Source organism: Erythrolamprus reginae, chromosome Z (assembly GCF_031021105.1).
Source record: "Erythrolamprus reginae isolate rEryReg1 chromosome Z, rEryReg1.hap1, whole genome shotgun sequence".
NCBI lineage: Eukaryota > Metazoa > Chordata > Lepidosauria > Squamata > Dipsadidae > Erythrolamprus > Erythrolamprus reginae.
In genome coordinates, this window is record NC_091963.1 from 130,942,042 (window position 1) to 130,956,562 (window position 14,521).

Below are 14,521 nucleotides of genomic sequence, written 5' to 3' on the forward strand. Positions count from 1 at the left end.
TCCACCTCATGGTTGTCCCAAGGTATTTTTTTTCAAAAGATTAGTAGACTTTGTTTTTCCTGGAAGATATTTCGCTCCTCATCCAAGAAACATCTTCACTTCAGAAAAAAGCACCTCTAGGACACCTGGCAACCAGTCGACACTTAGAGCCCCGTGGTCACAACTGCAATTTATGACATATTTTTTTCCGTAGAAACTGGGCATTTACTTCTGATTTCTGGCATAAAATGCCCGTTGGGGACAATAGATTCACTTAACAACTATTGCCAAAAAAAAAGTGGTAAAATTGGGCACAGTGACCTATTTAATGACTAGAATGATTTACAATTGTAATTCTGGGCTCAATTACATCATAAGCTACTTTGCCTTATATGAGCCGTAAACGCTTTCATATGGAAAATTCAGGCTGGTGGCTGGGACTGTTATTAGCTTTCTACTTAGCATATTATGACTCATTTATTGCTTCATTGTAAAAGAAAATGGAAAGAGGGAAAAGAGATGCACAGTGTTGTTGTGGACTGTAATAAGGCTCATTTAAAACATGTCATTTAAAACACTCCTTTAAAATTGTAATTTAAATTAATCCCTTTAGGGAACATTTCAGTATTATAAAAGGTTAATCCCAGTGTTTCTTAACCTTGGCAACTTTAACAGGTGTGGACTTCAAGTCCCAGAATTCCCCAGCTAATACTGGTTTACACAGAAAGTACGCTGCTCAAAAAAAATAAAAGGAACACTTAAACAACACAATATAACTCCAAATAAATCAAACTTCTGTGAAATCAAACTGTCCACTTAGGAAGCAACACTGATTAACAATTAATTTTCCATGCTGCTGTGCACATTCAACTTTGTACAGAACAATGTATTCAGTGAGAATATTTCATTCATTCAGATCCAGGATATGTTATTTCAGTGTTCCCTTTATTTTTTGGAGCAGTATATTTCAGTGTGAGAAAATCCACAAAGTTTTTCATGATTCTATTGTTGCGAAGTGCATCTCAGTGCATAAACAGCTATCTCTCTAATTAAATAAATAAATATTTATATATTTGAATGACGTGTAATTCAAAACCATTTACAATACATTAAAAAAAAACCAAGCCATAATATGAACATAATACAATACAGCACACATGTTTTAATACATATTGCATTTTATGTGATAGTGTACTCCACCCAGAGCCTCTCTTTGAGGGAGTTAGGTGGTTTAGAAATATGAAATATAATTAAGTAAATAACTAAGTCAATGATTACCTTTACATATTGTGAATCCACATAAGGCCTGCATGGTGCTTTGGAAAGTGTGAGTCAGATCTATCAGTGTAAACCAGATACCCATCTCTTCTGAAGCCCAATCCAAAGTGGCTTAAGTAGCTGTATTCATTGAATAGAAGATTAAATACCATATTTTTCAGAATATAAGATACACCAGAGAATAAGACGCACCTTAGATTTGGGGAAGGAAAATGGGGAGGGGAGGAATCTGCTTACTAGATAGTCATCTGGCTAGCATCCTTAGTTTGGTCAGCTTCAGCACATTATTTTATCCCCTGATTATAGCTTTTAAAAACCATATTCAGAGCGAGTAACAATGAAAGAGCTTGCAAGCCAGTAAGAGCTGGGAACATCGTTAGCATCTGGTTAGGACTGGAAAGAAACATTCGGAGCATGTAGAGCAGGGTGGGCTAATGCCCAGACGGGGGAGAAGGCAGTGGGGTAGCGAAAATGGAGCTCTACCCCAGATCACCCAATTTGCACTGAAAGATGTTAAAAGAAAATGCAGGGCGTCCTGCCCAAAGTGTGGTAGTAAAAATTTTGGTAGCCCTTCACTGAAGTAGAATAATGAAAAAAAAAACCCTGCAAAGACAGGGTTTAGAAAACATCCTTCACAGAGAGTAACAATGAAAGAGCTTGCAAGCAGATAAGAGCTGGAAATACCATTAGCACCTGGTTAGGGCTGGAAAGAAATTTATTCGGAGCAAGTTAGAGCAATGACAAAAAAGCCTGCAAAGGCTTAGGCCTTAGAAAACATTCTTTGCAGAGAGTAATAATGAAAGAGCCTGCAAGTTAAGAGGTAGGAAGATTGTTAGCACCTAGTTAGGGCTGAAAAAAACCTTTCCCCACCCCCCAACCTACAATCAGAGTTTAAAACGCATCCAAATTTCAGCCTCATTAGGGAGGGAAAAGGTGCATCTTATACTCTGAAAAATATGGTAGATGCAGTGCCTGACTGCATCATCATCATCATTTTCGTGAATGGGGCACCATGGAATAGAATAGAGTACAATAGAATAGAATAGAGTAGAATAGAATAGGCCAAGTGTGATTGGACACACAAGGACATGAAAATAAATCACTTTTGCTCTCCACAAAACTTCTAGAAATATGGAAAGCTACCAAAAAGAACACAAGCTTCCACATCTTGAGATCCATGTTCATCTGTGTTGTGATTCCGTCTGAGGCCCCTCAGGGAACGGCTGACCCTCTGCCGGCTCTCTGCTCAGAGGGGGAGGATGAGGAACAGGGAACGGCTGACCCTCTGCCGGCTCTCTGCTCAGGGGGGGAGGATGAGGAACAGGAGGGAGACGAGGAGGAGGAATCTCAGCCCGAGGGGGAGCTCTCCCCAGCAAGCAGCCTGGATTCTTTAGATGACCAGGCACAAGGAATAATAGATTTCTGGCAGAGAAGGGCAACCCAACGAAGGGGACAATTAGCCAGGTACTTCAAGCACTGAATGGGCAACAGCTGGGTTTGGGTGTGGTGCTCTCCGGAAAGGCTAAAAAGGCAGACCCACCCTTCCTGGTTTGTGGAGAATTATCTTTGGGAGTCGTGAGACCGGGCTGTGATCTTTGGCGTCTTGGAATTCTGGCTTGTGACTTTGAATACTGAAACCTTGAGGGGAAAAGGTGGGTGTGCCAGCAAGAGGTCTGCTGTGAAGGCTCATAGCCTGCCTGTGGGGAAGAACAGGTTTTCCTCTGTGTTTATTTTCAAATTATAAAGTGCTTTTGTTTCTACCAGCGTGTCTGGCTGTTTTTTCCAGTTGGTGCTGAAGTCTGGGGGCACCCAGACAGAACAATCTGAATGGCTTTTTTTTTTTTTTGTGCTAACAGGATGACTGTCATGAGTTTCCTGGTCCTCATCCTCAGCTGGGGCTCCATGGGGCTGGAGACAGCAGCAGCTGTGGTGAGTGATGGGGCTGCAAGTAGGCAGGGTTGGAGAGTGATCTTAAATGTCAATGAGTAGCATTTTGTGAGAGTGTCAGTGGAGAGGAGAGGCAATTAATGTTAACCCAGCAGTATTAGCAAAAACGTGCTGTAGTCTACAATGAACCAAACCAAGGGAAATTCGTTTCTGATATGGCCTGCTCTTTATGAGCTGATATATTTCAGGTTTCATAAATGAAAATAGTGGCATATTTGTAACATCGTCATGATAATATCAATTTCCCTTTTATGACTTTCTGATCCCTTAATTCAGGGTTGGGATGAAGCTGAGCGTTGACTTGCCGGGTGCTGTTCCTGATGCTATGTAGAGTTAGCAGCAGATTTTTATTTTATTTTTTCCTTGGACATTTATTTTTATTTTATTTATTTTATTTATCAGATTTGTAGGCCGCCCCTCTCCGTAGACTCGGGGCGGCTAACAACAATAATAAGACAATATAAACAAATCTAATATTTAAGTTAATTTAAAAACCCCAGTTTAAGAAACCAATCATACATACAGACATACCATGCAAAAATTGTATAGACCTAGGGGGAAGGGAAAGTCTCAATTCCCCTATGGCTGACGACAGAGGTGGGTTTTAAGGAGCTTGCAAAAGACAAGGAGGGTGGGGGCAACTCTGATATCTGGGGGGTGTTGGTTCCAAAGGGTCAGGGCCGCCACAGAAAAGGCTCTTCCCCTGGGCACCGCCAAACGACATTGTTTAGTTGACAGGACCCAGAGAAGGCCAACTCTGTGAGACCTAACTGGTCGCTGGGATTCGTGTGGCAGAAGGCGGTCCCGGAGATATTCTGGTCCGATGCCATGAAGGGTCCTACTTTACTTTGGGTCCTACTGTGGAGAGAAAATTACCAATAGATCTTCAGTTTTATTCTGCATGGCTCACTAGTTAGAAATGATGGAAACTGAACGGTAGCATCTAGACAAGGGGTGGGCAATTAATTTTGCCATGGCACCACATGAGAAATTGGGATGGTTTTAGAGGGCCGGACTAATATAATTAACTCAGTTCTATACAATACTGTAAAGACCCAGACCCTGGCCTGACTTAAACACCCAGACCCACTCTACAGACCCCTAATTGTTTGCTTTACGGCAACACAGTGCACCACAGTCACTGCACTGGAGTGTTTGCATGGTTTCTGTGCTCGGCCCCTCTCAGTAGGAGGTTGGGGTCCGTTCCAGTGCGAGGATGAAAGAGCTCACTGTGTCTGCCGGGATTCCTCTGGTTCCTGCTTTCCTCATGATTCATTAGGAAAGCAGGAACCCGAGAAGTCCCGGCAGATGCGGTGAGCTTTCATCCTCGCACTGGAGCAGACCCTGACCTCCGCGGACCAGTCACAGATAGCAGGCGGGTCGGTCACAGACCACAGGCAGGCCGCAGGCGGCCCATGGGCTGCACTTTGCCCAAGTCTGATCTAGACTTATATACTGCTTCACAGTGCTTCACAGCCCTCTCTCAGCGGTTTACAGAGAGCAAGCATATTGTCCCTAACAATCTGGGTCCTCATTTTACCGACCTTGGAAGAATGGAAGGCTGAGTCAACCTTGAGCCTGCTGAGATTCGATCTGCCAAACTGCTGGCAGACGATGATCAGCAGAAGTAGCTTGCAGTACTGTACTATCGAGGCTCTTGAACTCTCACATAACTGGAGACAGTACTAGTTTGAAGGTATTCTACTGTTTTGCACTACATTCACAAATTCTGCAAGAGGCTATCCTATAACCATTTACAACCTTCAGTACAGATAATCCTCAACATGGGTGATTGTTTATTGACTGTTCAGAGTTACAACAACCTCAAAGGCTGTTTTACAGTCCACAAAACACTTCAGGTCTCAGATACTTTTTCAAAGGCAGCTGCTCTTTATTTTTCCTTGAAGAAGTGTCGCTTCTCATCCAAGAACCTTCAGTCGGAACTGAAGAAGCTACTTAGATGAGGAGCGAAGTGTCTTCCAGAAGAAAAAAGTCCAGTTGCCTTTTGAAAAAGCACCTTTGGGATGACATTTTACTTTCCTTTTTAAAATAAAGCACCCCTCGCCATGAAAAACGCACAAATAGGGTCAGTAATTTAACAAAGGCAGATATTATTAGATTATCTCCGGGACCGCCTTCTCCCGCACGAATCCCAGCGACCTATTAGGTCCCACAGAGTGGGCCTTCTCCTGGTCCCGTCAACTAAACAATGTCATTTGGCGGGACCCAGGGGAAGAGCCTTCTCTGTGGTGGCCCCAACCCTCTGGAACCAGCTCCCCCCAGAGATCAGAATTGCCCCCACCCTTCTCGCCTTTTGTAAGCTCCTTAAAACCCACCTCTGTCGTCAGGCATGGGGGAACTGAGATGTTCTTTAACCCTGGGCTTATACAGTTTATGCACGGTATGTCAGTATGTATGTCTAGTTTTTATAATAAGGGTTTTTAGTTGTTTTATTATTGGATTGCTATATATTGTTTTTATCACTGTTGTTAGCCGCCCCGAGTCCACGGAGAGGGGTGGCATACAAATCCAATAAATAAATAAATAACAACTTTCAGGCTGTGCCTTACAGTAGTGGCCCCCAAATTTTCTGGCTTGGTGGTGGTGGCAAGGTGTGTGGGGGAAGAGGGGATGATTTTGTGCGTGCATGCACCACTTTTACAAATGCATTTTCATGCCTGTGCACAGACTTTCCCACCACTTCTGTGGCTCGATTCTGAATGGGCTACAGCATTGAATACTATTTTACAGTACTACATATTCTATAGTACTATATACAGTACTATACGGTACTATATATTCTATATACAGTACTATATATTCTATTATATACAGTACTATATATTCAGCTATTATACAAATATAGAAGAATTATATTCTCCTGCAGAGACTCTGCCTTATATTCTCTGGATATACAAGGATAGGGTCTCTAGTGAACTTCAGCAAAACGTGAGCTAGCCTAGGTAATTGTGTAATTGCAAGGCATCACATTTTACTTATTTATGAGCACAGATTGTCACCATTAATGCTATCAGAGTAGGATGCAGAGGTGGGGCGGGGGGGGCCAGAAATCCAGCACCCCACTCAGAAGGGCCCCAAAATAAAGTCAAGCTACTAGTGCATTTTGTAACAACTGAGGATCTAGTCATCATCCCTAAATCCAGGTGTGTATGACTTGGGCCAGCTCAAAGACCTCTTCAGTAGTGATGGGCGAACCCAATGGTGTTCGGGTTCGGCAAGTTCGGCCGAATTTTACGCAAAATTCGGCCGAATCCGAACCGAACCCGAACTCGAACCCAAGCAGGGAATCCCTCCCATGAAGAGATTCCGGGGGCGGAGCTTTGACATCACCGGCAGGTTGCTAAGGACGCCAAAGTGATCACTTCCTGGATTCCATGGAATCCAGGAAGAGATCACCTTGGAGTCCTTAGCAACCTGCCGGTGACGTCAAAGCTCCAAATGCCAAACACGACCCCGAACTTTGCCCGAAGTTTGGAAAAATTTTGGGTTCGTGTTCGGCATACCGAACACCGCAAAATTCGGTACGGACCCGAATTGTGCGGGTTCAGTTCGCCCATCACTACTCTTCAGCCTTTGCACAGAATGTTTAAGTCATGATCCCAAAGTCAACAGGATCAGAATCTCATTTAGGAGGCGATTTGGGAGATTTCAAAGGATGACATAGGGGGCCAAAAGCCTGCAAAAATGAAAGGGGAAATGCAGGAAAGAAAAGGAGAGGGGAGAGGGGAGGTAGAGAGGTAGGACGTTGGCCCCATCTATCTTGGAGAGGATCTAGAGGCAAGACAAGAAACAATGGGTGGAAATTAATCGAGGAGAGAAGCAACCCAGACCTAGCACTAGGAGGAATTTCCTGACAGTTAGAACAAGTAATCAGTGGAATAATTTGCCTCCAACACTGGAGGTTTTTAAGAAGAGATTGGATACCTTTTTGTCTGAAATGGTATAGGGCAGTAGTTCTCAACTGCTGTGACCCCATAATACATGTTGTGGTGATCCCCAACCATAAGTCTAGTTCCTCGTGTTATGATGACTGCCAACCATAAGTCTAGCATCAATTCTCCCAACAGAGCTTTAAGCTGATTGGCAAGAAGTTCAGAGGGACACGCCCTACTGTAAATACCTGATTGGTCAAATTGTAAAAATGTGTTCCAAGGTGCCAGAATTGAAGCTTTAGTTCCTAACACCATGGGAGATTTGTCTTTTCTCCTGGTCTTAGCTGACCCCTGTGAAATGGTTGTTTGACCCCCCCCCCAAAGGGGGCCCCGACTTCCAGGTTGAGAACCACTGGTATAGGGTCTAAGCAGGCCCTTGCCCTAAAAGACTTCCAAAGTCCCTTCCAACTTTGTTATTTTGTTATTCTAGAAACCAAAAGTGAATTCCTATAGGCCCCATGAAATTCCTGACACTTTGCACTCATTATTATTATTATTATTATTATTATTATTATTATTATTATTTATTAAATTTGTATGCCGCCCCTCTCCGCAGACTTGGGGCAGCTCACAGCAGCAATAGAAAACAATGTACAATACAAATCTAATATTACAAAGTTAAAAACCCATAATTTAAAAAACATGCACACAACATACCATACATAAACTATATAGGCCTGGGGAAGATATCTCAGTTCCCCCATGCCTGACGGCAGAGGTGGGTTTTAAGAAGTTTACAAAAGGCAAGGAGGGTGGGGGTAATCCTAATCTCCTGGGGAAGCTGGTTCTAGGGGGTCGGGGCCGCCACAGAGAAGGCTCTTCCCCTGGGTCCCGCTAGACGACATTGTTTAGTCGACGGGACCCGGAGAAGGCCAACTCTGTGGGACCTGACTGGTCGCTGGGATTCATGCGGCAGAAGGCGGTCCCGGAGATAAATGCAGTTGCGTTTCTTGCCACTTCCCATAGAGGAAGTGGCACAGTTTTTGCCCACAAGGTTACTTTCTGAAATCAGAGGGACAGCAGCCACCCAAACTGGCCGGTGGTCTTGCCTGTCTTCTGTTCTCTGGAGCACAAGAATTTAATTGCTGGCATTTTCAGGCAGGAGAGTGGTGGCATTTGGAAGTGGGTGGGGGAGGAACGGTGGTGGTGGTGGTGGTGGCAGTGGTAATGAAGGGATTTTCTCACCATCTCACCCTCTTCATGTATATTTTTACACATACAACACACATTTGGGCACATCCATGCCTACACTCTCTCCTTATTGATGTTTTAATTAGTAGGCGTTATTCAGAATCCCTGAAGAAAATAAGGGAAAGCTTTGCATTTTCCATCTGTCTCACTAACCCCTCTTAATTCTGTTCTTCTGAGAATGAGTGTTTTAAGTGCTTCTCTCAGCAGTATGCAAGCCCCCCACCCACCCACGATTTGTACCCCTGCCAAACTGCACTTCTGCTCCATTAGGCCAGCTCAGCATTCCCCCTCCTCCAAAATGCTATTCCAAATCCAGAAACTATCTCTCTCTCTCTCTCTCTTTCTCTCTCTCTCTCTCTCTCTCTCTCATCTTAGAGCTACCTCCTATCATTTCTCTCTCTCTCTCTCTTCGTTCCTCTCTACTCTCTTGCTTTCTTTCTCTCTCTCCCTCTCTCTCTCTCTCTTGCTTTCTTCCTCTCTCTCTCTCTCCCTCTCCCTCTCTCTCATCTTAGGGTTACCTCCTATTATTTCTCTCTCTCTCTTCTCTCTTCTCTCTCTCTCTCTTGCTTTCTTTCTCTCTCTCGCTTTGTTCCTCTCTCTCTCTCTCCCTTCCTATCCTCTCTCTTTCTTTCTCTCTCTTTCTCTCTCTCTTTCTCTCACTCTCTCTCTTGCTTTGTTCCCCCTCTCTTTCTCTCCCTCTTCTCTCTCTCTCTCTCTTTCTCTCTCTTGTTTTCTCTCTTGCTCGCTTGCTCGCTTTGTTCCTCTCTCTCTCTCTCTCTTTCCCTTCCTCTTCTCTCTCTCTTTCTCTCTCTTGCTTTCTCTCTCTCACTCTCTTTGTTCCTCTCTCTCTCTCTTTCTCTCCCTTCTTCTTCTCTCTCTCTTTTTCTCTCTCTCTTCTCTCTCTCTCTCTCTCTCTCATCTTAGGACTACCCCCTATTAAGATGAAGTAATTCCCCCTCATATGTGGGAGTACTCTTGTCCTCATTTGTCTTCCCCAACCTGTTGCCCACCAGCCTTGTTTATGAACTTCCCGTAACTTCAATGCATTTTCAGACAGCCTGAGTTGAAGCAGGGTGATTTTGTAGCCAAATATTATATGCCGGAGAGGGGCGGCATACAAATCTAAATAATAAATAAATTAATGATAATAATAACAGAGTTGGAAGGGACCCTGGAGGCCTTCTAGTCCAATCCCCTGCCTAGGCAGAAAATCCTACACTACTTCAGACAAATGGTTATCCAGCATCTTCTTAAAAACTTCCAGTGTTGGAGCATTCATAACTTCTGGAGGTAACCTGTCCCACTGATTAATTGTTCTAACTGTCAGGAAATTTCTCCTTAGTTCTAAGTTGCTTCTCTCTTTGTTTAACTTCCATCCATTGCTACTTATCCTACTCTCAGGTGCTCTGGAGAATAAATTGACTCCTTCTTCTTTGTGGCAAACCCTGAGATATTGGAACACTGCTATCATGTCTCCCCTGGTCCTTCTTTTCATTAAACTAGCCATGCCCAGTTCTTGCAACTATTCTTCATATGTTTTAGCCTCTAGTCCCCTAATCATCTTTGTCGTTCTTGTCTGCATTTTTTCTATTTGCATTGAGAGAAGGCACACTTGTTTATAATCAATATTTTGGGTGATACAACTACAGAAGTCACAACATTAGGATGACCTTCAAATGGGCGAAGTTACTTTCCCCACCTAAGATACTGATTCAAAATCTTAGCATACTTCATTTCTTTATCTCCCCAGCAGATGTTGGCAAGAAATCATTCTGTTAGCAACTGGTCAATAAATTTTGGCTGTCTTGTCTTTGTGGATTCTGGGAACTGGTCTTCAAACTCAAAAGTTAAAAAAATGTGGGCTCCTCGCACAATGTAGGTTGACCATCCTGTCCTTAAAGAAATCATGATTGTGGCCTTTGTGGATATAGTCATTCAAACCATTTTGATCCTACTCTTCGACTAAAAACAGACAACAAGCATATTTATTTATTTAATTTATTTATTTTGTCCAATACACAATACATATTGAAGAGAATAGACATGAAGAGAAGATATAAAAATAGAGGAGAAGATATATGAAGAAAGAAAAGATATATGAGATATGAGATAAGGAGAGACAATTGGACAGGGGACGAAAGGCAGGGTAGTGCACTTATGTACGCCCCTTACTGACCTCTTAGGAACCTGGAGAGGTCAATTGTGGATAGTCTAAGGGAGAAATGTTGGGGGTTAGGGGTTGACACTACTGAGTCCGGTAATGAGTTCCATGCTTCGACCACTCGATTGCTAAAGTCATATTTTTTACAGTCAAGCTTGGAGAGATTAATATTAAGTTTGAATTTGTTGTGTGCTCTTGTGTTGTTGCGGTTGAAGCTGAAGTAGTCATTGACAGGCAGGACGTTGCAGCATATGATTTTGTGGGCAATACTTAGATCGTGTTTTAGGCGTTGTAGTTCTAAGCTTTCTAGACCTAGGATTGATAGGATTTAAAAAAACAGATGGCAGAAAAGGCAAAAGAGAAGAAGAAAGCAAGCCAATTGAAGCATTTTTCTTAGAGACTCATACAGATCAACTAGTTAAAGGTTAATCTTGATTCCCCTCTCTCCCAATTGAAGGGAAGACAAGCAGAGAGAGAAGGAGGAAACGAGTCGTTCTGTGGTATCCTTGGTGCTCTCTAAACTTGGGTTGTTTTCTTGCAAATGTTTCATTGCCCGACTAGCTAGTATCTTCAGGGCATTAGTTGGATAATGAAACATCTGCAAGAAAACAATCAAGCTCAGAAAGCATCAAGGAGCCCACAGTTCAACCCTGAGCTACAAATATTATCTTCCATCAGTAGCAGTTCCTTATTGCTTACCTGGGAGCAGATAACCCTGCCCTACTGCGAATCAATCTGAGTGGTTTGCTAAGCTTTTTGTTCCATTTTTTTCCCTTTCTTTTAATCAAAAGAAAGAGTGGGAGGACTTTTAGAAGGAAAGGAGAGCATAAAACAGATCCATGTAAACCTGTCCTTCACTGTTCTAGTTAACTATCATGGTTCCCCATTTCTTTATAAGGAAAGAAAAATACAGGAATCCTCAACTCAAGCATGACTTGGGTTTGCATAGTCCAGTTAAATGTCCTTGTCTGCTATATCAGCCTCGTACACATTCCTCCAATCCACCAAATGCTTCTTTTTTTAACAGACCTACATATCTCTGTCTTTTTTACCATCAGATTGGCAGATCGGGCTAGAATATTAAACATATTTTCACTTTATTTTATTCTCTAATGTTGCGTTGTTAACATTTGCAGATGACTGCCCTAACCCCAGTTTACCCCATTAGCTCAATTTTCTGAGTTTGCATAAGTCACTGACCCATTAATCAAGCACACTGCTTTGTACAACAGTCCCGGAGGCTTAAATATGGCGAATAGCAAGTCATATGTTTGCAAATGCAGCTAATAGGACTTCTTTTTTTTACTTCTTCCAACAAGGGGAATGGTTCTTCCAGATTACGTGGCTTTCCTTACTTTTTACACTTCATTCCTTCTCACCATTTGTTCTCTCACTATGACCAGCCCAACCTCTACCCCTTTGACTCCAGCTCTGTGTTGTTGTTTTTTCAATTTAATTATAGCAATGTGTGGGGTCTGAAGGCCACTGACCGTAAGTGTTTCTTTCAGACAGCTGCCAAATCTCTGCTCCACACCACCCAGACTATAGCACACTTTTCCATGTTCTAGAAAATCAAAAGCAAGCTTTTTTTGTTTTGTTTTGATGTGCTCCATCTGCGTTCCTGATAGAGATTTTATCAGGATGTTTTCCTTTGAGGAAGAGGCTATTTCAGGCTACTTCTGATGACTGCTGGCTGCTAGTAGATCCCACCGCCTCAAGTCTGACCCAGCCTTCCATCCTTCCGAGGTCGGTAAAATAAGGACCCAGATTGTTGGGGGCAATGTGTTGACTCTTTAAGCAGCTTAGAGAGGGCTGTGAAGCACTGTGAAGGGATATATAAATGCTATTGCTATTTATCTAACTTTAGAAATAAAGCTTGCTATGTAGCAATAGCATTTATATATATTTCTATAGATATTATTGATTGGTTGATTGATTGGTTGATTGATTGATTTAAGTTGACTTCTATGACGCCCAATCCCTTGCACTTTTCCCGCTCAAAAGCTTACCACTTTTATTTTGAATTGGGAGAGCAGGGAATCGGGATTAACCTTTAACTCAGGGGTCCCCAAACTTGACAACTTTAAGACTTGTGGACTTCAACTCCCAGAATTCTCTAGCCAGCATACCTGGCTGGAGAATTCTGGGAGTTGAAGTCCACAAGTCTTAAAGTCGCCAAGTTTGAAGACCTCTGCTTTAACTAGTTGATCTGTATGAGTCTCTAACAAAAATGCTTCAATTGGCTTGCTTTCCTCTTCTCTTTTGCCTTTCCTACAATTTGTGTTTTTTTGTATAACCTTGTTGGCTGTTTTTAGTTGAAGAGTAGGATCAAAATGGTTTGAATAATTATATCAAAAAAGGCCACAATCATGCTTTCTTTAAGGACAAGATGGTTAACCAGTAATTTCACTTTTGAGTTTGAAGATCAGTTCCCAGAATCCACAAAGATGAGACAGCCAAAATTCGTTGACAAATTAGCAGTTGCTAACAGAGTGACTTCCTGCCAACATCTGCTGGGGAGACAAAGAAATGAAGTGTGCTAAGATTTTGGATCAGTATCTAGGAACTTCTTAGGTGGGGAAAGTAACTTCGCCCATTTGAAGGTCATCCTAATGTTATGACTCCCGTAGTTCTATCAACCAAAATACTGATTATAAACAAATGTTGCCTCCTCTCAATGCAAATTAAAAAAAAGTGCAGAGAAGAGCGACAAAGATGATTAGGAGACTAGAGGCAAAAACATATGAAGAACAGTTATAATATTATATATACTATATCTACTTATAGATCAGTGATGGCAAACCTATGGCACACGTGCCACTGGTGGCACATGGTGCCATATCTGAAGGCATGCAAGGTGTTGTTCTTTGTCCACTCCAGCATGCCTGTACACTGACCAGCTGATTTTTGGCCTTGGGGAAGGCCCTTTTTGCCCTCCTGAGGCTTTAGGAGGCTTCCCTGATGCCTCCGGGGGTTGAAAAATGGCCCAATGGGCAAACTGGAAGTTTGGAAAAATGGACTTCCAGTTTGCCCAGGGAGCAGCTTTTTGCCCTCTGGAGGCTTTAGGGAAACCTGAGAGTGAAAAATGGCTCAATGCAGTGGGGGGCACATGCATGCATATTCAGTGTAGCACACGTGGAGGTTGTGAGTTAGCACTTGTGCATGCTAATGCACACACACACACTCCCATTTTTAGCACACAAGTAGAAAAAGGTTCACCATCACTGCTATAGATTTATTTATTTGTTTGTTTGTTGGTTGGTTGGTTGGTTGGTTGGTTGGTTGGTTGGTTGGTTGGTTGGTTGGTTGGTTTATTTGTTTGTTTGTTTGATTTTTATGCCACCCTTCTCCTTAGACTCAGGGCGGCTTACAACATGTTAGCAATAGCACTTTTTTAACAGAGCTAGGCTATTGCCCCCACAATCCGGGTCCTCACTGTACCCACCTCGGAAGGATGGAAGGCTGAGTCAACCTTAAGCCGGTGATGAGATTTGAACCGCTGACCTTCAGATCTACAAGTCAGCTTCTGTGGCCTGCAGTATAGCACCCTACCTGCTGCGCCACCCCGGCTCATATTATAGACACCATGCACTGTCCCCCCCAAAAAAGAGGGTGAAAGTTTGGGTGCATCTTATACACCAAATGTAGCCCCGCATACCTGTCAGTCCCTACCCTTTGGCCTCTGCCTCCAGAAATTTGCCTCCTTGCAGCAAACAGCCTGTTTCAGTTTCAGCTTCAGCTTTAGCATAGCCTGATTAGCACAAGCAGGTGATTGTTGGTAGGATTGGCCTCCCAACCATCAGCTGTTTCAGGCTGTATGGATTACCATTGCCTACTGTCACCTCCATGTGCCCCATTTTTGGCTTCTGCATCCCATATTTTGGCCTCTGCATGCCCCATTTTCTTCCCATTTTGATCCCCACCACCCAGAACAGGCAGAAAATGCACAGAGACCAAAAACAGGACAAGCAAAGGCTGAGAACTGGATGTGGAGGCCAAATATTAGGCAAAT

At 43.0% G+C, this 14,521-nt stretch overlaps 1 protein-coding gene across 2 annotated transcripts in view; it reads left to right on the forward strand.

Moving 5' to 3' along the window:
- TTYH1 (tweety family member 1) overlaps nucleotides 1-14,521 on the forward strand; it is a 133,614-nt gene that overhangs the window by 101,351 nt on the left and 17,742 nt on the right. For both annotated transcript variants that reach the window (XM_070729356.1, XM_070729355.1), the window contains exon 6: nucleotides 3,114-3,186. In XM_070729356.1, coding sequence (XP_070585457.1) covers nucleotides 3,114-3,186 — 73 coding nt within the window. The remainder of the gene's footprint in view (nucleotides 1-3,113; nucleotides 3,187-14,521) is intronic.